Source organism: Zalophus californianus, chromosome 10 (genome assembly GCF_009762305.2).
Source record: "Zalophus californianus isolate mZalCal1 chromosome 10, mZalCal1.pri.v2, whole genome shotgun sequence".
NCBI classification, from domain to species: Eukaryota; Metazoa; Chordata; class Mammalia; order Carnivora; family Otariidae; genus Zalophus; species Zalophus californianus.
Window position 1 is genome coordinate 88,238,286 of NC_045604.1, and position 27,470 is coordinate 88,265,755.

Below are 27,470 nucleotides of genomic sequence, written 5' to 3' on the forward strand. Positions count from 1 at the left end.
AGCCAAAGGCAGACGCTCAACAACTGAGCCACCCAGGCGCCCCCTGATACCTCCAGTTTTGTTTTTCTTTTTCACAATTGCTTTGACTATTTGGGGTCTTTTGTGGTTCCATACAAATTTTAGGATTGTTCTAGGTCTGTGAAAAATGCTGGTGGTATTTTGATAGGGATTGCATTAAAATGTATAGATTGCTTTGGGTAGTATAGACATTTTAACAATATGTGTTCTTCTAGTCCATGAGCATGGAATGCTTTTCCATTTCTTTGTGTTCTCTTCAATTTCTTTCATAAGTGTTTTGTAGTTTTCAGAGTACAGATCTTTTACTTCTTTAGTTAGATTCATTCCTAGGTATTTTATTGTTTTTGGTGCAATTATAAATGGGATAAATTCCTTGATTTCTTTTTCTGCTGCTTCATTATTGACGTACAGAAATGCAACAGATTTCTGCACATTGATTTTATATCCTGCAACTTTGCTGAATTCTTGTATGAGTTCTAGTTTTTGGTGGAGTCTTTTGGGTTTTCTACATGGAGTATGATGTCGTCTGTAAACAGTGAAAGTTTGACTTCTTCCTTGCCCATTTGGATGCTTTTTATTTCTTTTTGTTGTCTAATCAGACAGGCTAAGACTTCCAGTACTGTGTTAAATAACAGTATGAGAGTAGACATCCTTGTCTTGTTCTTGACTTTAGGGGAAAGGCTCTCAGTTTTTCCCCATTGAGGATGATATTAGTTGTTGGCCTTTCATATATGGCCTTTATGATGTTGAGGTATGTTCCATCTATCCCTACTTTGTTGAGGGTTTTTATCAAGAAAGGATGCTGTGTTTTGTCAAATGCTTTTTCTTCATCTATTGACAGGATCATATGGTTCCTATCCTTTCTTTAATAAATATGGTATATCGCATTGATTGATTTGCAGGTGTTGATTGCAGCCCAGGAATAAATCCCACTTACTCATGGTGAATAAAATAATTCATCAAATGTACTGTTGAATTCAATTTGCTAGTATTTTTTTGCATCCATGTTCATCAGGGATATTGGCCTGTAATTCTCCTTTTTAGTGGATCTTTATCTGGTTTTGAAATCAAGGTAATGCTGGCCTTATAGAATGAATTTGGAGGTTTTCCTTCCATTTCTACTTTTTGGAACAGTTTGAGGAGAATAGGTATTAACTCTTCTTTCAGTGTCTGGTAGAATTCCACTGGGAATCTATATGGCCCTGAACTTTGGTTTGTTGGGAGATTTCTGATTACTGATTCAATTTCTTTGCTGGTTATGGGTCTGTTCAAATTTTCTATTTCTTCCTGTTTCAGTTTTGGTAGTTTGTAGGTTTCTAGGAATTTGTCCATTTCTTCCTGGTTGCCCAGTTTGTTGGCATATAATTTTTCATAGTATTCACTTATGATTGTATTTCTGTGATGTTAGTTGTGATATGTCCTCTTTCATTCATGATTTTATCTATTTGGGTCCTTTTATCTTTTTGATAAATCTAGCTATGGGTTTATCAATTTTATTAATTCTTTTGAAGAATAAATTCTTTGAAAAATGAGCTCTTAGTTTCATTAAATTGAAATCTCTCAATTTTTTGTTTCTATATCATTTATTTCTCCTCTAATCTTTATTATTTCCTTTCTTCTGCTCGCCTGAGGCTTTATTTGCTGTTCATTTTCTAGCTCCTTTAGGTGTAAGTGTAGGTTGTGTATTTGAGACTTTTCTTGCTTCTTGAATTAGGCTTGTATTGCAATATACTTCCCTTTAGGACTGCCTTTACTGCATCACAAAGATTTTAGACTGTTGTGTTTTCATTTTTATTTGCTCCCATGTATTTTTTATTTCTTTTTTTTATGTAATGACTGTATATTTATTTATTTATTTCAGTTCAGTTAGCCAGCATATAGTACATCATTAGTTTTTGATGTAGTGTTCAATGATTCATTAGTTGTGTATAACACCCAGTGCTCATCACAACACGTGCCCTCCTTAATACCCATCACTTGGTTACCCCATGCCTCCTCCTTTCTGTAACCTTCAGTTTGTTTCTTGGAGTCCAGAGTCTCCAGTGGTGTCTCCCTCTCTGATTTCTTCCCATTCAGTTTTCCCTCCCTTCCCCTGTGGTCCTCCATGCTATTTTTTTATTTCTTCTTTCTTTAATTATCTAGTTAACCCATTCATTTTCTTTAATTTTTTTTTAATTTTTAATTTTTTAATTTAAATTCAGTTAGCCACCATATAGCACTGCATGGTGACTAACAACATAATAAAATAAAATTTAAAAAATAAATAAAGAAAAAAGAAAAAAATAAATCCAATTAGCCCCATTCATTCCTTTTTTTTAAGTATTTTATTTATTTATTTGAGAGAGCAAGAATGAGAGAGAGAGAGAGAGCACATGAGATGGGGGAGGATCAGAGGGAGAAGCAGACTCCCCACCGAGCAGGGAGCCAGATGCAGGACTCGATCTCAGGGCTCCAGGACCATGACCCGAGCCGAAGGCAGTTGCCCAACCAACTGAGCCACCCAGGCGCCCCCCATTCATTCTTTAGGAGGATGTTCTTTAACCTCCATGTATTTGTGGTCTTTCCAAATTTTTTTTTGTGGTTGAATTCCAAGTTTCATAGTGTTGGATTAAATTATTCTTTTTGGTTGATGAATGAGTTTTAATTATGCAATGGTAATTTAAAATTCTTTTTTAATTGTATAGAGTACCTTGAAGGAAAAAAATAAACAGCAAGAGCTTTGAACTAACTAACAATTCTGAGAAGTTAGCTTTAGGAAGTCATTCAACAGCAGACAAAAGCTATGTGCAATTTAACCATTATCAATGAAAATTGGCAACACTCAAAACAGTGTGTAATAAGTACATAGTCAAGAATATGAGGATATGTCAGCTTGACAACTATTGTGTAGTGGTTAAAAATAATTCTTATCAGGCCTAATAAATAGAGAACCATATAATTAGAATCATAGCTATGAAAAGTATGTATGAACCTATACAAAGATTGGGATGGCTGTCCAAAAACGAAAATAGTTAAACTAGAATGGTGGTATTGATTGTGTGTTGTTTTGTCATCTTATCAAAATCATTTTGAATATTTTTCCAAGCAAAAGTTAAAAAAGAGTCTGGCCTTTCTTATAATTAATCTACTGCCACCTAAATGTAATTTGTTAGAGTAAGTTAATTGAAAATAGCATGATCTTGGTAGAAAAAGAGTAGTTTAAAACCAGAAAGAAGAGTTGGTCACATAAAAATATTTAAATAGAGTGTTACTTCTGGAAGGAGGTGTTTCCTTAAAAAGACCATGTTCTATAAAACAAGACAGAAGATAATTAGGCAAACTTCAACTATTGAATGACACTGCATAGCAAATTAACATTAAAAAATTGATATGAGGGGACACTCTTGGATTAAAGTGTGGTGACTTGATGTTTTTTGTTCAGACTTTATTAATCAGTAGCTTTATGATCCTAAACATTCTAGATAAAGTTTCTTCATCTGAAAAATGAATGTTTGGACTAAGCCACCCTTTAGGTCCCTTTTGACATGAAGATTCTATGATATTAATTATTAGGACTTTAGCCAATTAAATCAGCTGAGGATAGGTGGTGGAAGAGAAGATCAGAATTAGTTCAGTGAAATTTAAAAGTGTGATTTTTAAAATTGTAATAAGAACACTTAACATGAGATATACCTTCTTCACTTTTCAAGTGCCCAATACAACATTGTTAATTATAGCCATGTTGTTGTGCAGCAGATCTTTAAAACTTTTAATATTGCAAACCTGAAATGCTATCCATTAAATACTTCCTAATGTTTCCCTCCCTCCAGCCCCTGGAAACCAAGATTCTACTTTCTGTTTCTGTGAATGTAGGTCAAATGCCCAATATAAGTGGAATCATGCATTACTTGTCTTTTTGTGCATAATGTCCTCAGGGTGTGTCCATGTTGTAGCATAGGACAGAATTTCTCTCTTTTTAAAGGCTGAATGATATTCCACTGTATGTATATGGTGCATTTTGTTTATCCATTCATCTGTGGAGGGACATAGGTTGCTTTCACCTCTTGGCCATTGTGAATAATGCTGTGGTGAACATGAGTGTGTTATCTCTTTGAGATCCTTTCTTTGGTTCTTTTGGATATATGCCATGAAGTGGGATTGCTGGATCATATGGTAGTTATTTTTTAGTATTTTGAGAAACCTCCATACTGTGCACCATTTTATATTCCTACCAAGAGAGCACAAGGATTCCGATTTCTTTACATCCTCATTAACTCTTGTTCTTTTCTGTTCTTTTGGTAGTGATATCTCATTGTGATTTGGATATGCATTTCTCTGATGATTAATGAAGTTGAATGTTTTTTCATGTGTTTTTTGACCATTTGTGTGTTTTCTTTGGAGAAATGTCTGTTCAAGTTCTTTGCCGATTTTTTAATTGGCTTATTTTTGTTGAGTTAGAGGAGTTCTTTATATATTCTTTTTTAAAGATTTGTTTATTTTTATTTTACTTTTTATTTTTTAATTTAAATTCAATTAGCCAAGTTATAGTACATCATTAGTTTTTGATATAATGTTCAATGACTCATTAGTCAAGTATAATACCCAGTGCTCATCACATCATATGCCCTCCTTAATGCCCATCACCCAGTTACCCCATCTCCCCACCCACCTCCCTTTCGGCAACCCTCTGTTTCCCAGAGTCAAGAGTCTCCTATGGTTTGTCTCCCTCTCTGATTTCCTCCCACTCAGTTTTCCCTCCCTTCCCCTATTGTCCTCTGCACTATTCCTTATGTTCCACATATGAATGAAACCACATGATCATTGTGTTTCTCTGATTGACTTATTTCACTTAGCATAATCCCCTCCAGCTCCATCCATGTTGATATAAATGGTAGATATTCATCCTTTCTGATGGCTGAGTAATATTCCATTGCATATATGTATACTTTTTATTTTTTTAAAAGATTTATTTATTTATTTATTTGAGATAGAGAGAGAGAAGAGTGAGCATGAGCAGAGAGGCAGAGGGAAAGGGTGAAGCAAACTCCCTGCTGAGCAGGGAGCCCAACACAGAGCTCGATCCCAGGACCCTGAGATCATGACCTGAGCAGAAGGCAGATGCTTAACCGACTGAGCCACCCAGGTGCCCCGAGATTTACTTATTTATTTGAGAGAGAGAGTGCGTGTGTGGGCAGTGGGAGGGGCTGAGAGAGAGGGAGAGAGAGAATCCTCAAGTAGACTCCCTGCTTGAGTTCAGAGCCCCTCACAGGGCTCGATCCCAGGACCCTGAGATCATGACCTGAACCAAAATCAAGAGTCTGATGCCTAATCAACTGAGCCACTCAAGCACCCTCTTTATATATTCTGGATATTAACTCTTTATCAGTTATATGGTTTGTGAATATTTCTTCCCATTCCATAGGTTGCCTTTTTACTCTGTTGTTTCCATCCTGTGTAGAAGCTTTTGAGTTTGAAGTCATCTGTTTTCTGCTTTTGTCACCTGTGCTTTTGGTGTCATAGCCACGTCGTTGTGAAATCTAATGTCACAAAACTTTTGCCCTATATGTTTTCTTCTAGAGTTTTGTAATTTCAGGTGTTATATTTAGGTCTTTAATCTCTTTTGATTTAACTTTTGCATGCAGTTTTGGATAATAATCCAACTTCATTCTTTTGCATGTGGATATCCAGTTTATCTAGCACCATTTGTTTCGAAGAGAGTGTCTTTTCTCCTGGTGGCCTTGTTAAAGGTCATCTGACCATATATGGGAGAATTTATTTCTGGGCCATCTGTTCTGTTGGTCTCTATTTCAGTCTTTATGCTGCTACTATACCAATACTCTTTTGATTACTGTAATTTTGCATTATATTTTGAAATCAGTTAGTGCGAGGCCACCAGCTCACAAGAGCAGGTGCTCTCTTTGCTTACGATTGTTTTGGCTATTCGAGGTTCTGTGCAATTTTATATGGATTTTAGGATTGTTTTTTCTGTTTCTGCAAAAAATTACACTGGAATTTTTTTAAGTTTTTATTTAAATTCCAGTTAGTTAACATACAGTGTAATATTAGTTTGGGGTATACAATTTAGTGATTCAGGACTTCCATACATACACCTGTGCTCATCACAAGGATTTTGATAGAGGTTGCATTGAATCTGGAGATCATTCTGGGTAGTATGGATATTTTAACAACAGTAAATCTTCCAATCCAGGAACAAGGAATGTCTTTCCATTTACTTGTGTCATCTTTAATTTCTTTCAGCAGTGTTTTGTAGTTTTCAGTGTGTAAGTCTTTCACCTCCTCAGTTAAGTTTATTCCTATGTATTTTATTCTTTTTGATGCTATTGTAAATGGGATTGTATCACATCTTGTTTTGAGCATCACTTCTATTTATATGTCTGGTATTGAATTCTCAATTTATTTTGGCTGCTAAAATTACATAAAGCAACTGTATCATTTTCATGTAGTATTTTAGTTTTGGGAAGAGAGTAATACAATTCCATGTTATTTATTGTTTGTTTGTGTCCCAAATTACTGTAGGTTTTGGGAAACTGTTTTGTTCTTTGAGTTAAAAGTTTTGAATTATGCAAATTGCCTTCTTTGTTTGCCTGGTTGCTTCTTGGTATACTGAACTTGACCATCTTTGTTTTCTCATTTAGGGTACATCAGAGAAGGGTTCCTGCTTTTGCAGCATGTCGTAGATCGGGCCATCATGACATACCATAACGGCAGAGCTGCAGAACAAGTGTTTAGTGATGTCTTAATTTTTCTTAGGCGGTTTCCATTCCCTGCTTATTATATTGATACTTTTTTGTGGATTTTTATAAGTATCTTCCCTTTGGTAGTTTTACTTGTATTTTCTCTAACTGAACTTACCCTCATCAGGACCATTGTTTCGGAAAAGGAAAAGAGATTAAAGGTAACTTCACTTTCTTTGTAGCATTTTGGGCCTGTGGAACAGATTTTGTGTTCTGTACATTTGGCATTGGTGAACAGTTATACTGCAATAGCAATATACAAATATACAAATTTTCTGAAGTTCTACTTTTATTTAAACTCTTGATTTGGCCTGTAGCTTTATTGACTGAATGACTATTTAACATGGAAATTATGGAGAGATGTCATATATTAAATGTCCTGAATCTTTTTTGGAATAAAATGGGCAACAAAGAAATAATCATATGAGCTCTTGAGTTAGACTAATTTAAGATACACTTCAATTTCAAGATTTGAGATGCATTTCAGTGTTGTGAAATTAAGACCATATTGTTAAAAACAGTGGCTCTAAAGTCAGAAAACCATTGATTGATCCATCTTAATCAATTAATTTGTTCATCTATTTATTAATTACCTACTTTTTGTCAGGAATATTTTTTTAATTTTTTATTGTTATGTTAATCACCATACATTACATCATTAGTTCTTGATGTAGTGTTCCATGATTCATTGTTTGTGCATAACACCCAGTGCTCCACGCAGAACGTGCCCTCCTTAATACCCATCACCAGGCTAACCCATCCCCCCACGCTCCTCCCATCTAGAACCCTCAGTTTGTTTTTCTGAGTCCATCGTCTCTCATGGTTCGTCTCCCCCTCCGACTTACTCCCCTTCATTCTTCCCCTCCTGCTATCTTCTTTTTCTTTTTTCTTAACATATCTTGCATTATTTGTTTCAGAAGTACAGATCTGTGATTCAACAGTCTTGCACAATTCACAGCGTTCACCATAGCACATACCCTACCCAATGTCTATCACCCAGCCACCCCATCCCTCCCACCAGCCTCCACTCAGCAACACTCAGTTTGTTTCCTGAGATTAAGAATTCCTCATATCAGTGAGGTCATATGATACATGTCTTTCTCTGATCGACTTATTTCACTCAGCATAACACCCTCCAGTTCCATCCACGTCGTTGCAAATGGCAAGATCTCATTCCTTTTGATGGCTGCATAATATTCCATTGTGTATATATACCACCTCTTCTTTATCCATTCATCTGTCGATGGACATCTTGGCTCTTCCCACAGCTTGGCTATTGTGGACATTGCTGCTATAAACATTGGAGTGCACGTACCCCTTTGGCTCCCTACATTTGTATCGTTGGGGTAAATACCCAGTAGTGCAATTGCTGGATCGTATGGTAGCTCTATTTTCAACTGTTTGAGGAACCTCCATACTGTTCTCCAGAGTGGCTCCACCAGCTTGCATTCCCACCAACAGTGTAGAAAGGTTCCCCTTTCTCCACATCCCCGCCAACATCTGTCGTTTCCTGACTTGTTAATTTTAGCCATTCTGACTGGTGTGAGGTGGTATCTCATGGAGGTTTTGATTTGGATTTCCCTGATGCCAAGCGATGTTGAGCACTTTTTCATGTGTCTGTTAGCCATTTGGATGTCTTCTTTGGAAAAATGTCTGTTCATGTCTTCTGCCCATTTCTTGATTGGATTATTTGTTCTTTGGGTGTTGAGTTTGATAAGTTCTTTATAGATTTTGGATACTAGCCCTTTATCTGATATGTCATTTGCAAATATTTTCTCCCATTCTGTCAGTTGTCTTTTGGTTTTGTGGACTGTTTCTTTTGCTGTGCAAAAGCTCTTTATCCTGATGAAATCCCAACAGTTCATTTTTGCCCTTGCTTCCCTTGCCTTTGGCGATGTTTCTAGGAAGAAGTTGCTGTGGCTGAGGTCGAAGAGGTTGCTACCTGTGTTCTCCTTTAGGATTCTGAGGGACTCCTGTCTCACGTTTAGGTCTTTCAACCATTTGGAGTCTATTTTTGTGTGTGGTGTAAGGAAATGGTCCAGTTTCATTCTTCTGCATGTGGCTGTCCAATTTTCCCAACACCGTTTGTTGAAGAGACTGTCTTTTTTCCATTGGACATTCTTTCCTGCTTTGTCAAAGATGAGTTGACCATAGAGTTGAGGGTCCATTTCTGGGCTCTCGATTCTGTTCCATTGATCTATGTGTCTGTTTTTGTGCCAGTACCATACTGTCTTGATGATGACAGCTTTGTAATAGAGCTGGAAGTCCGGAATTGTGATGCCGCCAGCTTTGCTTTTCTTTTTCAAGATTCCTCTGGCTATTCGGGGGTCTCTTCTGGTTCCATACAAATTTTAGGATTATTTGTTCCATTTCTTTGAAAAAAGTGGATGGTATTTTGATGGGGATTGCATTGAATGTGTAGATTGCTCTAGGTAGCATTGACATCTTCACAATGTTTATTCTCCCAATCCATGAGCATGGAATGTTTTTCCATTTCTTTGTGTCTTCTTCAATTTCTTTCATGAGTATTTTATAGTTTTCTGAGTACAGATCCTTTGCCTATTTGGTTAAATTTATTCCTAGGTATCTTATGGTTTTGGGTGCAATTGTAAATGGGATCGACTCCTTAATTTCTCTCCCTTCTGTCTTGTTGGTGTATAGGAATGCCACTGATTTCTTTGTATTGATTTTATATCCTGCTACTTGACTGAATTCCTGTATGAGTTCTAGCAGTTTTGGGGTGGAGTCTTTTGGGTTTTCCACATACAGTATCATATCATCTGCAAAGAGAGAGTTTGACTTCCTCTTTGCCGATTTGGATGCCTTTGATTGCTTTTTGTTGTCTGATTGCTGTGGCTAGGACTTCTAATACTATGTTGAATAGCAGTGGTGAGAGTGGACATCCCTGCCGCGTTCCTGACCTTAGGGGAAAACCATGAGAATGATATTCACTGTAGGTTTTTCATAGATGACTTTTATGATATTGAGGTATGTACCCTCTATCCCTATACTCTGAAGAGTTTTGATCAAGAAAGGATGCTGTACTTTGTCAAATGCTTTTTCTGCATCTATTGAGAGGATCATATGATTCTTGTTCTTTCTTTTGTTAATGTATTGTATCACGTGGATTGATTTGCGGATGTTGAACTAGCCTTGCAGCCCAGGGATAAATCCCACTTGGTCATGGTGAATAATCCTTTTAATGTAATGTTGGACCCTATTGGCTAGTATTTTGGTGAGAATTTTTGCATCCATGTTCATCAAGGATATTGGTCTGTAGTTCTCCTTTTTGATGGGGTCTTTGTCTGGTTTTGGGATCAAGGTAATGCTGGCCTCATAAAATGAGTTTGGAAATTTTCTTTCCATTTCTATTTTTTGGAACAGTTTCAGGAGAATAGGTATTAATTCTTCTTTAAATGTCTGATAGAATTCCCTGGGAAGCCATCTGGCCCCGGGCTTTTGTTTCTTGGGAGATTTTTGATGACTGCTTCAATTTCCTTAGTGGTTATAGGTCTGTTCAGGTTTTCTATTTCTTCCTGGTTCAATTTTGGTAGTTGATACATCTCCAGGAATGCACCCATTTCTTCCAGGTTATCTAATTTGCTGGCATAGAGTTGCTCATAATATGTTCTTATCATTGTTTGTATTTCTTTGGTGTTGGTTGTGATCTCTCCTCTTTCATTCATGCTTTTGTTGATTTGGATCATTTCTCTTTTGTTTTGATAAGTCTGGCCAGGGGTTTATCAATCTTGTTAATTCTTTCAAAGAACCAGCTCCTAGTTTCGTTGATCTGTTCTACTGTTCTTTTGGTGTCTAGTTCATCAATTTCTGCTCTGATCTTTATTATTTCTCTTCTCCTGCTGGGTTTAGGCTTTATTTGCTGTTCTTTCCCCAGCTCCTTTAGGTGTAGGGTTAGGTTGTGTATTTGAGACCTTTGTTGTTTCTTGAGAAAGGCTTCTATTGCTATATATCGCTGATTCTCTCTTCTGCCTCATTTATCCTAGCAGTTAGTGCCCCCATTTTTGATTGCACCTCATCAATAGCCTTTTTGATTTCGACTTGGTTAGATTTTAGTTCTTTTATTTCTCCAGAAAGGGTTTCTCTAATAACTTCCGTGCTTTTTTCAAGCCCAGCTAGTATCTTTAAAGTCATGATTCAGAACTCTAGGTCCGACATCGTACTAATGTCCGTATTGAGTAGGTCCCTGGCTGACGGTAGTATCTCTTATTCCTTTTGCTGAGGTGATTTTTTTCGTCTTGTCCTTTTGTCCAGAGGAGAATAGATGAATGAGAGAACAAAATGCTAACAGGTTAACAACGTCCCCAGCAAATATACTCTATACAAATCAGAAAAGACCTGAAACCGGGGGAAAAGAAAGGGAAAGAGGGTGCCTGGGTGGCTCAGTCGGTTAAGCAACTGCCTTCGGCTCAGGTCATGATCCTGGAGTCCCGGGATTGAGTCCCGCATCGGGCTCCCTGCTCAGCAGGGAGTCTGCCTCTCCCTCTGACCTTCTTCCCTCTCATGCTTTCTCTCTACCATTCTCTCTCTCTCTCAATAAATAAATAAAAATCTTAAAAAAAAAGAAAGGGAAAGAAAGAGAAAAGAAAGAAAGAAAAAAAACAAAAAGAAAAAGATTAAAAACAAAAACAGAACAATACAAAAAAAACGAATATGATCAAATATGATCAGGCTAGTGCATAGATCAGTGCCACACACTAGATTTTGAGCATATTTTGGTCTGTTAGAAAAAAGTGTCACCTAAAATTTTAAAGGAAGAAAGACTTATATATGTACAAAATAAGGGTTGATACAATGAAGGGATGGAAGATGACTGTAAAGATGAAAATTATAAAAGATCTTATAAAAGGAATTGATATGATAAGAAGTTGTTTGAGAAAAGAAAGAAGAAGATTTAAAAAAAAAAGGGGGGAGAGAATGTGATCAGGCAGGAGACTAGAACAAAGCCATACACTAGTGATTTAGGGTATATTTTGATCTGTTAGAAAAAACTGTATCTCAAAATTTTAAAGAGAGAACAACTTATATATATATGCCAAAATAAGGGTAACTACTATGAAGGGATAAAATATGACTCTAAAAATGAAAAATAAAAAATGCTTTTTTTAAAAAAGGGGGATTGATAAGATGTTGGTTGAAAAAGGGAAAAAGAGAAATTAAAAAAACAGTTAAAAAATTAACTTTGAAAAACCAATGAATCATGGTAAAAAAAAAAAAGCCATGAATTCTATGTGCAGTATTCCCCTAGGGCTGGAGTTCTCCCGTTCTCCTTGATGGGTAAACTTGGTCTTGGCTTGCTGGCTGTTCATGCTGATCTTCTGAGGGAGGGGCCTGTTGCCGTGGTTCCCAAATGTCTTTGCCGGAGGCGGAATTGCCCCACCCTTGTCGGTCCCAGCTAAGGAAGTTGCTCCGGTTTGCTCTCAGGAGCTTTTTTTCCCTGCAAGCTTTCCGTTCGGCTTTGGAGGACTACAGTGAAAATGGCGGCCTCCCAATCTCCACCCCAGAGGAGGCAAGAACTCGGGGCCCCGCTCCTCAGTGCGCCCCCAGAGAAAAGCAGCCAGTCACTCCTGTCTCCCTGGTCTCTGGCCCTACTCCGTGCTCACCCGGCCTGTGATCGAGCGTTGCTATCTCTGGCACCCGACCCCGTGTGGAGTCTCCAAACCCAGCAGATCCCTGCAGTGCGCTCCCGCGCCGCTCCTCCCAGGGGAGGAAGGGGAGTCTCCCCAGCTCTGCCGCTTGTTGGGTCCCTGCTGGAGGAGCAGTGGCCCGACTGGGCCACGGATCACAGTTTATGGCAACCCTGAGCTGAGAGCCCGCGCCTCGGCTCCGTCTCTGCAGCCGGCTTCCCCGCTTCGATACCTGGGAGCTCTGCCGCACTCAGGCACCCCCGGTCTTTCTGTGACCCTGAAGGTTCTGAGACCACAATGTCCCATGAGGGTTCCATCCCCCGCTTAGCCACTGGAGCGATGTCCCTCAGCGGAGCCGACTTCTAAAAGTTCCGATTTTGTGCTCCGCGGCTCTATCACTTGCCAGAAGCGGCCGATGGAGGCCCCCTCCCCCACCATCTATCCTCCCGAATATCGCCTCGGATTCACTTCTCCGCACGCCCTACCTTCCAGTAAGTGGTCGCTTCTCTGTTCAGAGAGTTGTTGCTACTCTCCTCTTCGATCTCCTGTTGAGTTCGTAGGTGTTCAGAATGGTTTGATCCCTATTCAGCTGAATTCCTGAGACCAGATGAAATCCAGGTCTCCTACTCCTCCGTCATCTTGCTCCGCCCATTGTCAGTGACTTTGATACAGAGTTTAGCTTTAAATCTTGGCTCCACCAATAATTAACTCTGTGATCATAGCCTGTTTCTTAAGATGTAAATTGAAGATAATACCAAATTTCTAGGCCTATCAGGGGGATTAAGTAACATTTTATTTTAAAAAAAGTATCTAGGTATTCTCTCACCTATAGTAAGCACTCAACAAATGGCAGTTAAAAAGAGAGGACACAATTTCTACCTACTAGTTGTTAAAGGTTTAGTTGAGGAGATAGTAGTAAACTGAGTTACTTTTATAACATTAAGTACCTACAGGTGTGAAAAAAGTTGTTCTTAAAGTACTGAGGGTGTGATGCTTGGTCTGTGCAATGGGGAGACAGCCTCAGAGGATGGGCTTTGAGACTATCAGTATCCTGTCAGCGTTCCTACCAGTGCTGCTGGGAGAAGAATGACTCTGGAAAGGAATGTGGGGAGAGCATGGTTTAGAGTAAGGGTTGGCAAGCTTTTTTTGGAAAGCACAGAATAGTAAATTTTTTAGGCTTGTGGGCCACATGCACCTCTGTTACAAATCCTTTTCTTTTTCTGCTCCTCCTCTTCTTCTTCTTCTCCTTCCTCTTCAACCATTTAGAAATGCAAAAATTGTTCTTAGCTCACAGGACATACAGAAGTAGTTTGTGGGCTAGATTTGGCCCATAGGCTGTAGTTCGCTCACATAAAGTTTGGCTGTGATATGAAGACTAACAGAGCAGGAGAAAAGCAGGGAGGGCCTAAGTCAGGGTGGTTTAGTATAAAGGAGGGAAGAATTTAAGAAATATTTGGGTGGTAGAAATCAGTGGAAATGGATACGTACATAATTAACTTCATATTCTGGAATTTTGCCCACACTTCTTTCAGCAGCTTGCTTTTCCACGTATCAGGTTGTTCTTAAGGTAGTTTGATCTTGTTGTATTGGGGTGAGGAAATATGCTGTGTTTCCTGAAGGGACAGTGATGCTTGGGGTCAATGAAGACAGAACAATATGGAAAGAGAAATCATTCTTTTCTGAGGCAAGGGATTGTCCCTCCTTCCAGGTTGCCTGGATATGCTAATGAAATTATCATTCCCCAAATCACCCAGGCTTGAAACCTCAATCTTATCAGTATAGTATAGTATAGTATAGTATAGTATAGTATAGTATAGTATAGTATAGTATATATAGTATTTAGAATGCTGCCATTTCCTGCCTCTATAACTTTTAGGTAGGTTTCTTAACCGCTCTGTGCCTTGACTGTAAAATGGAGGTAAAAATACTCCTACCACATAAGGTTATGGCAATGATTGGAGAGATACTGGCTGTAGTAATAGGAAATGTTATGTAGATGTACCGTAGTTATCTGTTTTCTAAATTCTGTTTCTTTCCCTCCATGTGTAGAAATGTCATTTCCAGTTCAAGCTCTTACTGATTTTTTTTTACCATCCAGCTATTTCAGAAATCCTCTCATTGGTTTCCCTATCCTCCGTTTCTCTTTAGTCTTACTTCGCATTAAACCCTTTCCTTCCACCCCAAATAGTTCATTTTGTGCCATTCTTATTTTTGTTTCTCTGAGCAGCATGTCTTTTTCTCTCTTTTCTAACTGGTGAGTAATCTCTTTGAAATCTATTTTCAACTACAATTTACTAGTTTTCTCTTTGTGTCTCCAGGTCATGTTACACAAACTTCAATCAGGTAGTTTAAATTTCTATTTACTTTTTCATTTTAAAGTTTCTAATTGAAATATAAAATATGTACATATAAAATATACATACCTATGTGTACAGATCACTGAACGTGAACACACCCATATAACAACTATTCCAGTCAAGAAATAGAATGATGCCCACAATCCAGAAATTCCTCACATTCCATCCAAATCACTACACCATCCCTCTTCCATAAGCACTGGGTGTTATACACAACTAAAATTGTTGAACAATACATCAAAAACTAATAATGTACTATATGTTGGCTAATTGAACATAAAAAAAAGATAATCACTAACTTCTAAAACCCTATGTTAATGTTACCTGGTTTTAAACTTTATTTAAATAGAATTGTACAATAGCTATCCTTTTTTTTAAATTTTTTTTAAAGATTTTATTCACTTTGAGAGAGAGAAAGACAGTGAGAGAGGGAACACAAGCAGGGGGAGTGGGAGAGGGAGAAGCAGGCCTCCCGCTGAGCAGGGAGCCCGATGTGGGACTCGATCCCAGGACCCTGGGACCATGACCTGAGCTGAAGGCAGACGCTTAACTGACTGAGCCACCCAGGCACCCCTCCAATGGCTATCCTTTTGTGTTCTTCTGTGTAGCTACAATTTGGCATTTTCATTCCTGTGTACTATTACATTTAATGAATATAGCACAATTTATCACTCTTCTCTTAATGGATGCTTGGTTGTTCAAGTATTGGGCTATTACAGTAAGCTATTGTGAATATTTTAGTGCACATGTGCACATTTTTCTGTTGGGTTTATACCTAGGATTGAGGTTGATGGAGTATACAGTATACATATTTTCAGCCCTGTTAAAGAAGGCCAAACGTTTTTCCAAAATGTTTGTGCCAATTTTCTCGTTATCGGTAATATATGGGAGTTAACTCTTGCTCTATAAGTATGCCAACACTTGGTGCTGTTAGTCTTTTTAAATTTTAACCATTCTGGAAGGCATATAGTGGTATCTCATTGTGGTTTTATTTTATTTTTTTTTAATTTAAATTCAATTAGCGAAGGTATAGTATAGTCATCGTGGTTTTAATTTGATTTTCCTTGTTCACTAATGTTGTTGAGCACCTTTTCATATGCTTATTGGCCACATGGATATCCTCCTTTGTGAAGTGTCAGTTCAAATGTCTTTTCTGCATTTTTCTTAGGGTTGGGTGTCTTTTTTCATAGATTTACAAGCGTTCTTTATATATTTTGAATACTAGTTTTTTGGGTGATGTATGTATTGCAAGTATTTACTCCCAGTCTGTAGCTTGTCTTAATGGTGTTTTTGGATTTGTAAAAGTTATTAATTTTAATGTAATGAAGTCTTTACCTTTCTGATTAGTGCTTTCTGTGTCCAGCCTATGCTGGCTGAGTTCTCCCCAGGTCTTTAGATATTCTTCTTTTCTAATCTTTGTATTTAAGCCTCTAAATTTACCTCTAGTCATAACTTTAGTTGCAGTCTACAAATTGAAGTATAGTATTTTCTTTATTATATAATTCAAAAGTTTCTAATTTTCATTGTGGATTTTTTCTTTGACCCATAAGATAACTCGAAAAGCATTTAAAAATTTTCAAACATATTAGGAGCCAGTATTTGAGTTTAGTTTTTTGAAATTTTGATGGCACTAGTTTTGTGGTCTAGACTGTAGCCAATTTTAGCAAATGTTCTACATGCATGTGTGTACTAGGAACAATGTGTACTGTGTGTTCAATGGGTGCAGTTTTCTGTGCATGTTATAATAACTATTAGTCATGTTCTTCATATTTTTTTTAGAGCGAGAGAGAGGTGGGGGAGGTGCAGAGGAAGAAGGAGACTGAGTTTTTTTCTTCTTTTTTTCTTTTTTTTATTATGTTATGTTGATCACCATACATTACATCATTAGTTTTTGATGTAGTAATCCATGATTCATTGTTTGTGCATAACACCCAGTGCTCCACGCAGAACGTGCCCCCTTTAATACCCATCACCAGGCTAACCCATCCCCCCACCCTCCTCCCCTCTAGAACTGTCAGTTTGTTTCTCAGAGTCCATAGTCTTTCATGGTTTGTCTCCCCCTCTGATTTCCCCCCCCTTCATTTTTCCCTTCCTGCTATCTTCTTCTTCTTTTTTTTTTTTTTAACATATAATGTATTATTTGTTTCAGAGGTACAGGTCTGTGATTCAACAGTCTCACGCAATTCACAGCGCTCACCGTAGCACATACCCTCCCCAATATCTGTCACCCAGCCACCCCATCCCTCCCACCCCCCACCACTCCAGCAACCCTCAGTTTGTTTCCTGAGATTACAAATTCCTCATATCAGTGAGGTCATATGATACATGTCTTTCTCTGATTGACTTATTTCGCTCAGCGTAATACCCTCCAGTTCCATCCACGTCATTGCAAATGACAAGATTTCATTCCTTTGGATGGCTGCATAATATTCCATTGTATATATATACCACATCTTCTTTCTCCATTCATGAGATTTTTTTTTAAAAGTTTTTATTTATTTATTTGACAGACAGAGAGAGTATGATGAGGGGGCACGTCAGAGGGAGAGAGAGAAGCAGGTTCCCTGCTGAGCCTGATGTGGGGCTTGATCCCAGGACCCTGGGATCATAACTGGAGCTGAAGCAGCCACTCAACCGACTGAGCCACCCAGGTGCCCCGGAGAGCAAGAATCTTAAGTAGGCTCTATGCCCATTGTGGAGCCTGATGCAGGGCTGGATCTCACAACCCTGAGATCATGACCTGAACCAAAATCAAGAGTCAGACACTTAACCAACTGAACCACCCAGGCATCCCTATATTGTTCATATCTTTTTTTTAAAAAAGACTTATTTATTTATTTTGAGAAAGGGAGCAAGAGAGAGCACTCATGAGCATGAACGGGAGGGGCAGAGGGAGAGAGAATTCCAAGAAGACTCTGAGCTGAGCACGGAACCCAACACCAGCTCTATCCCAGGACCTTGAGATCACACCTGACCTGAAACCAAGAGTTGGATGCTCAACTGACTGTACCACCCAGGCGACCCCCTTGTTCATATATTTTTAAAACTTTTTATTATTATTATTTTTTTAAGTAATCTTTACACCCAGTGTGGGGGTTGAACTCACAACCCTGAGATCAAGAGTCACATCATGCTCCACTGACTGAGCCAGGCAGAGCTCCCCTGTTGTTCATATCTTTTTTTTTTAAGATTTTATTTATTTATTTGAGACAGAGAGAGAGAGAGAGAGAGAGAGAGCTCACATGTGCTAGGGGAGGGACAGAGGGAGAGGGACAAGTAGATTCTCTGCTGAGCAGGGAGCCCAACGCGGGGCTCGATCCCAGGACCCCACGATCATGACCTGAGCCAAAGGCAGATGCTTAACCGACTGAGCCACCCAGGTGCCCCTGTTTATATCTTTAACATGGATTTTGTGTCAGTCTTATCAGTTATGGAGAGAAGTATGTTAAAAATTTCCCTCTATTATTATTGATATTGAGTTGTCAGTGTTCATGACTGATTATTATTAGAGCACTTTTTTTAATGATAGCTGCTTTAAAGTCATTATTAGATAATTCTAATATCTATGTCATCTTGATTTGGCATCTGAGGATTTTCTTTTTGTTTTTAGAGTTTAAATTTTCCTTATCTTGGTTTGTTGAGTAATTTGGGGTTGTATGCTGAATATTTTGAATATTGTGTTATAAATCCCTTGTTCCTTTTGAAAATTTTCCATTTCAGTATGTAGTTAATCTCCTTAGACTTAGAATACACATCCTTGCAAATAGGAAGATCCCATTCTTTTTCATGGCTGAGTAATATTTCATTATATATATACCGCATCTTCCTAATTCATCTATTGATAGACATTTGAGTTGCTTGCGTATCTTGGCTACTATAAATAATGCTGCAATAAACATTGGGTTGCATATATCTTTTGGAATTAGTGTTTTCATTTTCTTTGGGTAAATATCCAGTAGTGGAATTACTAGATCATATGGTAATTCTATTTTTAATTTTTTGAGGAATCTCCATACCGTTTTCTGCAGTAGCTACATCCATTTGCATTCCCACCAACAGTGTGAGAGGGTTCCTTTTTCTTCATATCCTCACCAATACTTAGTTCTTGTCTTTCTGATTCTAGCCATTCTGGCAGGTATAAGGTGTTATCTCATTGTGGTTTTGATTTGCATTTCCTGATGATTAGTAATGTTGAACATCTTTTTATGTGTCTATTGATTATCTGTATATCTTCTTTGGAAAAAGGTCTATTCAGGGCCTCTCCCTATTTTTTAAGTGGATTATTTGTTTTTTGGGTGTTGAGTTGTGTAAGTTCTTTTTAAAAATTTAATTTAACTTAATTTTATTATGCTATGTGAGTTGTATAAGTTATTAGTATATTTTGCAATGTTAACCCCTTATTGGATATATCATTTACAAATATCTTCTCCCATTCAGTAGCTTGTCTTATTTTTGTTGATTGTTTCCTTTAATGTGCAGAAGCTTTTTATTTTGATGTTGCCCCAATAGTTTATATTTGCTTTTGTTTCTAGACATATTTACAAGAATGTTCCTATGGCTGATGTCAAAGAGGTGACTGCCTGTGTTCTCCTCTAGGATTTTAATGGCTTACTGTCTCATATGTAGGTCTTTAATCCATTTTGAATCTTTGTGTATGTTATAAGAAAATGGTCCAGTTTCATTCTTTTGCATGTTGCTGTCCAGTTTTCCTAACACTGTTTGTTGAAGAGAATTTTTCCATTGCATGTGCATTCCTTCTTTGTTGAAGATTAATTGACCATATAGTTGAAGGTTCATTTCTGGATTTTCTATTCTGTTCCATTGATCTATGTGTCTGTTTTTGTGCCAGTGCCATACTGTTTTGATCACTACAGCTTTGTACTATAACTTGAAATCTGGAATTCTGATACCTCCAGTTTTTTCTTTCTTTCATTTTTTAAAATTTTATTATGTTACGCTAGTCACCATACAATACATCATTAGTTTTTGATGTGGTGATCCACAATCCATTGTTTTCGTATAACACCCAGTGCTCCATGCAGTACGAGCCCTCCTTAATACCCATCACTGGGCTAACCAATCCCACCTCCCCACTCCCTTCTAAAACCCTCAGTTTCTCAGAGTCCATAGTCACTCATGGTTCTTCTCTCCCTCTGATTCCCCCCCTTCATTTTTCCCTTCCTTCTCCTAATGTCCTCCATGCTATTCCTTATGTTCCACAAATAAGTGAAGCCATATGATAATTGACTTTCTCTGCTTGACTTACTTCACTTAGCATAATCTCCTCCAGTCCCATCCATGTTGATATAAAAGTTGGATATTCATCCTTTCTGATGGCTGAGTAATATTCCATTGTATATATGGACCACATCTTCTTTATCCATTCATCTGTTGAAGGGCATCTCAGCTCTTTCCACAGTTTGGCTATTGCAAACGTTGCTGCTCTGAACATTGGGGTGCATATGGCCCTTCTTTTCACTACATCTGTGTCTTTGGGGTAAATACCCAGGAGTGCAATTGCTGGGTCATAAGGTAGCTCTATTTTTAACTTTCTGAGGCACCTCCACACTGTTTTCCAAAGTGGCTGTACCAACTTGCATTCCTACCAACAGTGTAAGAGGGTTCCCCTTTCTCCACAGCCTCTCCACTATTTGTTGTTTCTTGCCTTGTCAATGTTTGCCATTCTAACTGGTATAAGGTGGTATCTCAATGTGGTTTTGATTTGAATTCCCTGATGGATAATGATGATGAACATTTTTTCATCTGTCTGTTAGCCAATTGTGTGTCTTCTTCAGAGAAGTGTCTTTTCATATCTTCTGCCCACTTTTTGACTTGATTATTTGTTTTTTGGGTGTTGAGATTGAGAAGTTCTTTCTAGATCTTGGATACCAGCCCTTTATCTGTGTGTCATTTGCAAATATCTTCTCCCATTCTGTGGGTTGCCTCTTTGTTTTGTTGACTGTTTCCATTGCTGTGCAGAAGCTTTTTATCTTGATGAAGTCCCAAAAGTTCATTTTTGCTTTTGTTTCACTAGCCTCTGGAGATTTATCTTGAAAGAAGTTGCTGTGGCCAATGTCAAAGAGGTTACTGCCTATGTTCTTCTCTAGGATTTTGATGGATTCCTGTCTCACATTGATGTCTTTCATCCATTTTGAGTTTATCTTTGTGTATGGTGTTAGAGAATGGTTGAGTTTCATTCTTCTTCATGTGGCTGTCCAATTTTCCCAGCACATTTATTGAAGAGATTGTCTTTTTTCCATTGCATGTTTTTTCCTGCTTTGTCAAATATTATTTGACCATAGAGTTGAGGGTCCATATCTGGGTTCTCTATTCTGTTCCATTGGTCTATATGTCTATTTTTGTGCCAGTACCATGCTGTCTTGGTGATCACAGCTTTGTCATATAGCTTGAAATCAGGCAACGTGATGCCCCCAGCTTTGTTTTTCATTTTCAACATTTCCTTGGCGATTCGGAGTCTTTTCTGATTCCATACAAATTTTAGGATTGTTTGTTCCAGCACTTTGAGAAATGTCATTGGAATTTTGATTAGGATGGCATTGAAGGTAAAGATTGCTCTGGGTAGCATAGACATTTTAACAATATTTATTCTTCTGATCCATGAGCATGGAATATTTTTCCATCTTTTTGTGTCTTCTTCAATTTCTTTCATGAGTGTTCTGTAGTTCCTAGAGTATAGATCCTTTACCTCTTTGGTTAGGTTTATTCCGAGGTATCTTATGGTTTTTGGTGCTGTTGTAAATGGAATCGTTTCTCTAATTTCTCTTTCTACAGTTGCGTTGTTACTGTATAAGAAAGCAACTGATTTCTGTGCATTGATTTTGTATCCTGCCACATTACCGAATTGCTGTATGAGTTCTAGTAATTTGGTGGTGGGGTCTTTTGGGTTTTCCACATAAAGTATCATGTCATCTGCGAAAAGAGAGTTTGACTTCTTCTTTGCCAATTTGAATACGTTTTATTTCTTTTTGTTGTCTGATTGCTGTTGCTAGGACTTCTAGTACTATGTTGAACAATAGTGGCAAGAGTGGGCATCCTGGACGTGTTCCTGATCTTAAGGGAAAGGCTCTCAGCTTTTCCCCATTGAAGATGATATTAGCTGTAGGTTCTTCATAGATGGATTTTATGAACTTGAGGAATGTTCCCTCTATCCCTATACTCTGAAGAGTTTTAATCAGGAAAGGATGTTGTATTTTGTCAAATGCTTTTTCTGTATCAATTGAGAGGACTATATGGTTCTTCTCCCTCCTCTTATTAATGTGTTCTGTCACATTGATTGATTTGCAAAAGTTGAACCACCCTTGCATTTCGGGGATAAATCCCACTTGGTCGTGGTGGATGATCCTTTTAATGTATTGTTGGATCCTATTAGCTAGGATTTTGGAATCCATATTCATCAGGGATATTGGTCTGAAATTCTCCTTTTTGATGGGGTCTTTGCCTGGTTTGTAGATTAAGGTAATCCTGGCCTCATAGAATGAGTTTGGAAGTTTTCCTTCTGTTTCTATTTTTTTGAAACAGCTTCAGTAGAATAGGTATTATTTCTTCTTTGAATGTTTGGTAGAATTCCCCAGGGAATCCATCAGGTCCTGGACTCTTGTTTTTTGGGAGGTTTTTGATCAGTGCTTCTATCTTGTTCCTGGTTATTGGCCTATTCAGGTTGTCAGTTTCTTCCTGTTTCAGTCTTGGTAGCTTACAGGTTTCCAGGAAGGCTTCCATTTCATCCATATTGCTCAGTTTATTGGCATATACTTGTTGATAATAATTTCTAATAATTGTTTCTATTTCCTTGGTGTTAGTCGTGATCTCTCTCCTTTCATTGATAATTTTATTAATTTGGGTCCTTTCTCTTTTCTTTTGGATAAGTCTGGCCAATGGTTTATCGATCTTATTAATTCTTTCAAAGAACCAACTTCTAGTTTCGTTGATCTGATCTACTGTGTTTCTGGTTTCTAATTCATTGATCTCTGCTCTGATCTTAATTATTTCTCTTCTAATGCGTGGCTTAGGCATTGTTTGTTGCTTTTTCTCTAGTTCTTTAAGGTGTAGAGTTAGTTGGTACACTCGGGATTTTTCGGTTTTTTTGAGTGAGGCTTGGATGGCTATGTATTTCCCCCTTAGGACCACCTTTGCAGTATCCTATAGGTTTTGGACCGATGTGTTTTCATTCTCATTGATTTCCATGAATTGTTTAAGTTCTTCTTCGATTTCCTGGTTGACCCAAACATTCTTGAGCTGAGTGGTCTTTAGCTTCCAAGTGTTTGAATTTCTGCCAAATTTTTCTTGTGAATGAGTTCCAGTTTTAAAAGCATTGTGGTCTGAGAATATGCAGGGAATAATCTCAATCTTTTGGTATCGGTTGAGACCTAATTTGTGACCCAGTATGTGGTCTATTCTGGAGAAAGTTCCATGTGCGCTCGAGAAGAATGAGTATTCTGTTGTTTTAGGGTGGAATGTTCTGTATATACCTATGAGGTCCATCTGGTGCAGTGTATCATTCAAAGCTCTTGTTTCCTTGTTGATTTTCTGCTTAGATGATCTGTCCATTGCTGAGAGTGGAGTATTGAGGTCTCCTACAATTAATGTATTGTTATCAATATGACTCTTGATTTTGGTTAACAGTTGGCTTGTGTAGATGGCTGCTCCCATTATGGGGGCATAGATATTTACAATTGTCAGATCTTCTTGTTGGATAGACCCTTTAAGAATGATATAGTGTCCTTCTGTGTCTCTAACTACAGACTTTAGTTTAAAATCTAATTTGTCTGATATAAGAATTGCTACCCCAGCTTTCTTTTGAGGTCCGCTGGCATGGAAGATGGATCTCCATCCCTTCACTTTCAGTCTGGATGTATCTTTAGGTTCAAAATTAGTCTCTTGTAGACAGCATATGGATGGGTCCTGTCTTTTTATCCAGTCTGCCACCCTGTGCCATTTTAGGGGAGCATTTAGGCCATTCACGTTGCGAGCGATTATTGAAAGATATGAATTAATTGTCATCATGTTGCCTGTGAAGACGTTGTTTTTATAGATTGTCCCTGTCAATTTCTGTTGTATATCACTCTTGGGGTCTTTCTCCTTTTATAGAACCCCCCCTTAATATTTCTTGCAGGGCTGGCTTAGTGGTCACATATTCTTTCAGTTTCTGCCAGGGTGTTGGCCTATTTTCCTTGATCTTGGGAGGGGTCCTCTAGGACACGAATGTTTGTTTCATTCCCCAGATTAGGGAAGTTCTCAGCTACAATTTGCTCAAATATATCTTCTAGTCCTCCCTCTCTCTCCACTCCCTCTGGGATCCCAATAATTCTGACATTGGAACACTTCATGGTGTCACTTATTTCTCTGATTCTATTTTCATGGATTCTTAGTTGTTTTTCCCTGGCCTCCTCTTTTCCCTTTTTATCTAAATTGTCTTCCAGGTCACTTATTCGTTCTTTTGCCTCACTTACCCTAGCTGTTAGATTATGTAGATTAGATTGGATCTCATTGATAGCATTTTTAAGTTCTGCCAATTCAGCTTTCATTTCTGCCCTTAGAGACTCTATGTTGCCATTAATTGATTTCTCCATTCTAGCTATTGTCTTCACAATTGCTAGCCTGAATTCCATCTCCGACATCTTGGTTATATCTGCATCCATTTGTAAATCTGCTGCATAAGTCATAATGTCTGAGTCTTTTCTATTTTGGGGGTTCCTCCTCCTAGTCATTCTGTTGATGGGTGGTTGAGGGAATGTATAGAGTCCAAATTATTCACCAGAACCCAAGCAAGATGCACCTGTTTTCTGGGGACCTTAGGGTTGCTGGCCTCTTGTTTTCCCAGCCTGTGTTCTAGGGGAGGTGTCTGCTGTGCTGTTACTCAGGCAACCCTATTTGGGCAGAGTTGCCCTGCCCCCCTGTGGCGAGGGATGGTTTCAGTGGGAACCAGTTTTGGGGGGCTTTTGTTCTCTGGAGGCTTTCCCTGGTGGCGTTCTGCATCTCTTCTGTGAGTCAGAGCAGAAGAGACCGTTTCCAACCCTCTGCTTCAGAGCAGAGAGATTGCAGTCTCTTCTTCAGTGAGCTCTCCAGGCCACACTATCTCCGTTTCTGTCTGTGCTGCTATAAACTGCAGTGTCCTGGGTTGTGCGCCACTCCACAGCACTCCCAGTCCTGCCTCCAGGTTGGGGCATGTCTCTGCCCTTTGTGCTTCTAAAACTGCCAGCCGCCCCCCAACCCTGCCGCTCCGGGTTTCCGTCCCAGGCACTGCCCTAAAGTCCTTTCCCCGCCACTACCAGTCTTCGAGTCTGTGCCCCGTCCCCAAGAGAGCGAGGCTGTCGCTCACTGGCGGTGTAGGATCCCCATGGCCAGGCTCCCTCACGCTGCTGTTTATCCACCGATATCTGCCCACGGAATCATGGCTCCCCACTTCATACTTGGAAACCAACCGCCCGCGATATTCTGTTTGTAGAGATCCAGATCTATTTTCATATATCTCAGGCTGATTTCATGGGTGCTCAGAGTGGTCTGGTAGATATCCAGCTCAATTCCGGGGACCAGTTGGAATAGGGTCCCCTACTCCTCCACCATCTTTCCCCTGCTCCCCTCCAGTTTTTTCTTTTCAAGATTACTTTGGTTATTTAGGGTCTTTTGTGGTTCCATGTAAATTCTAGGATTGTTTGTTCTAGATCTGTAAAAAATGCTGGTGGTATTTTGACAGGGATTTCATTAAATCTGTAGATTGCTTTGGGTAGTATAGACCTTTTAACACTATGTGTTCTTCCAATTCATGAGCGTGGAATTTCTTTCCATTTGTGTCATCTTTAGTTTCTTTCAATGATATTTTATAGTTTCAGAGTACAGGTCTGTCAGTTCTCCAGTTAAATTTATTACTAGGGTTTGTTTTTTTGTTCCCACATCCTTACCAACAGCATTGTTTATTATGTTTTTGATTTTAGCCATTCTGAAAGATGTGAGGTGATATCTCATTCTGATTTGCATTTCCCTGATGATAAGTGATGATGAGCATCTTTTCATGTGTCTTGGCTGTCTGTATGTCTTCTTTGGAGAAATGTGTGTTCATGTCTTCTGACCATTTTTTAATTGGATTATTTGGTTTTTGGGTGTTGAATTTTATAAGTTCTTTACATATTTTGGATACTGTGCTGAATTGTAGTTCATGAAGCTCACTACTAAAACTCTGCGAACTTGCTCAAAAATACAGAGGCAGCATGATGGAGGGGGAAGAGCCCAGAACAGAGAGCTCCTTCTGTGCAACTTTGTAGAAACAATTCACCCTCTTTGAGTCTGGCTTTATGATCTATAAAATTAGAAGGGTTTGTGTAAATTAGGGAATGGCAAACTTTACCTGTAAACAAAACCAGATAATATATATTTTAGGCTTTGCAGGCCATATTACAGCTATCAGCTCTATTATAGGGTGAATGCAGCCACAGTACAGAAATGAGTGAACATGGCTGTGTGCCAATAAAGCTTTATTTATAAAAGTATGAGGCAGCCTGGATTTAGCCCATAGGCTATAGTTTGCCTGTCCCTGCTTTAAACTATAAGGGAATTAAAGCTTATATACCTTCCTTTAATACTTCCTGGAGGTAGAACGTAATAAAAAGAAAGGTGGTCTTATTTTTTGTGTTTTAAATTTTTAATTATTTCTTGTCTTAGAACTGCAACTGGTAAGTTATCAGGGAGAAGATCTGGACTCGAAATTCTGAGTTGGCATCGTTGCTCTGCCACTCATTAGGTTGATGGTTTTGATCAGGTCACTTGACTATTCTGAGACTTGATTTCTCTGTAAAATGAGAAAGATAATACTTAACCTATGTAAGTTTTTATGGGAAATAAGTCAGATAATATTTATGAATGCATTTTGAAAACTATGAATTGTTTTTCATGACATTTGTTTTGTGTTTCCTCTCCTACAGGAGTACCAGCTCATGATAGGACTCAGTAATGCTATGCTCTGGGCTTCCAATTTTGTCTCATTCTTTCTGATGTTTTTAATTATTGTCTGTTTACTGTGCGTGATTTTATTTGTCAAGGCAAGTATGTATTTGAATGCAGCACACTGCATCTACATTTTGAGAGGGATAAAATAACTGTGGGGATGGACTGAGTGGGTTTTAGGTTGCAAAAGAATATGTACATTTTTCATTGAGTCCCCTAGGGAATTCAGAAGGTGCTCAGCTATCAGCACACAAAACCCTAGACCTAGATGGGCAGCCCTTCCACAAGAAAAGAGTTTTTTAGCTAACTCTGCATCTCTCTGAGCAGTGATCCGTTTCACTAGGGCTACTTGACTGGTAAGGGTATTTTCTTTGGCCTCCCTTGTTTATCTACGACACCTCCTACTAGGACTAAACTGGCATCCTGGTTGTTTTGTTAGATCGTACCTGATGTAGTCCTCCGGTACAGTGACCCATCTCTCATCTTTGTGTTTTTCCTGTGCTTTGTCATCGCCTCTATATCCTTCGGCTTTCTGATTTCCACATTCTTCGATACAGGTGAGTCTAAGACTCCTCCCTTGACAGATTCTCAGCATTTCTGTTGACTTTAAAGAGGATTTCATTTGGGAGCTCGTTCTAAACTTCAACTGCCACCTCATATCCAGCCTCTGCTTATTACATTTTAACAAGAAAAACAGATATCATATGCACATAAAATGATTTGAGAAGAAGGGCAAAGATCAGGAAACCAATACAGCAGAG

General features: G+C 38.5%; 1 protein-coding gene across 1 annotated transcript in view; it reads left to right on the forward strand.

Moving 5' to 3' along the window:
• LOC113932779 (ATP-binding cassette sub-family A member 3-like) overlaps window positions 1-27,470 on the forward strand; it is a 192,146-nt gene that overhangs the window by 30,697 nt on the left and 133,979 nt on the right. The window contains exons 6-8 of the mRNA XM_027612191.2: window positions 6,654-6,913; window positions 26,688-26,804; window positions 27,149-27,266. Of these exons, the coding sequence (XP_027467992.2) occupies window positions 6,654-6,913; window positions 26,688-26,804; window positions 27,149-27,266 (495 nt within the window). The remainder of the gene's footprint in view (window positions 1-6,653; window positions 6,914-26,687; window positions 26,805-27,148; window positions 27,267-27,470) is intronic.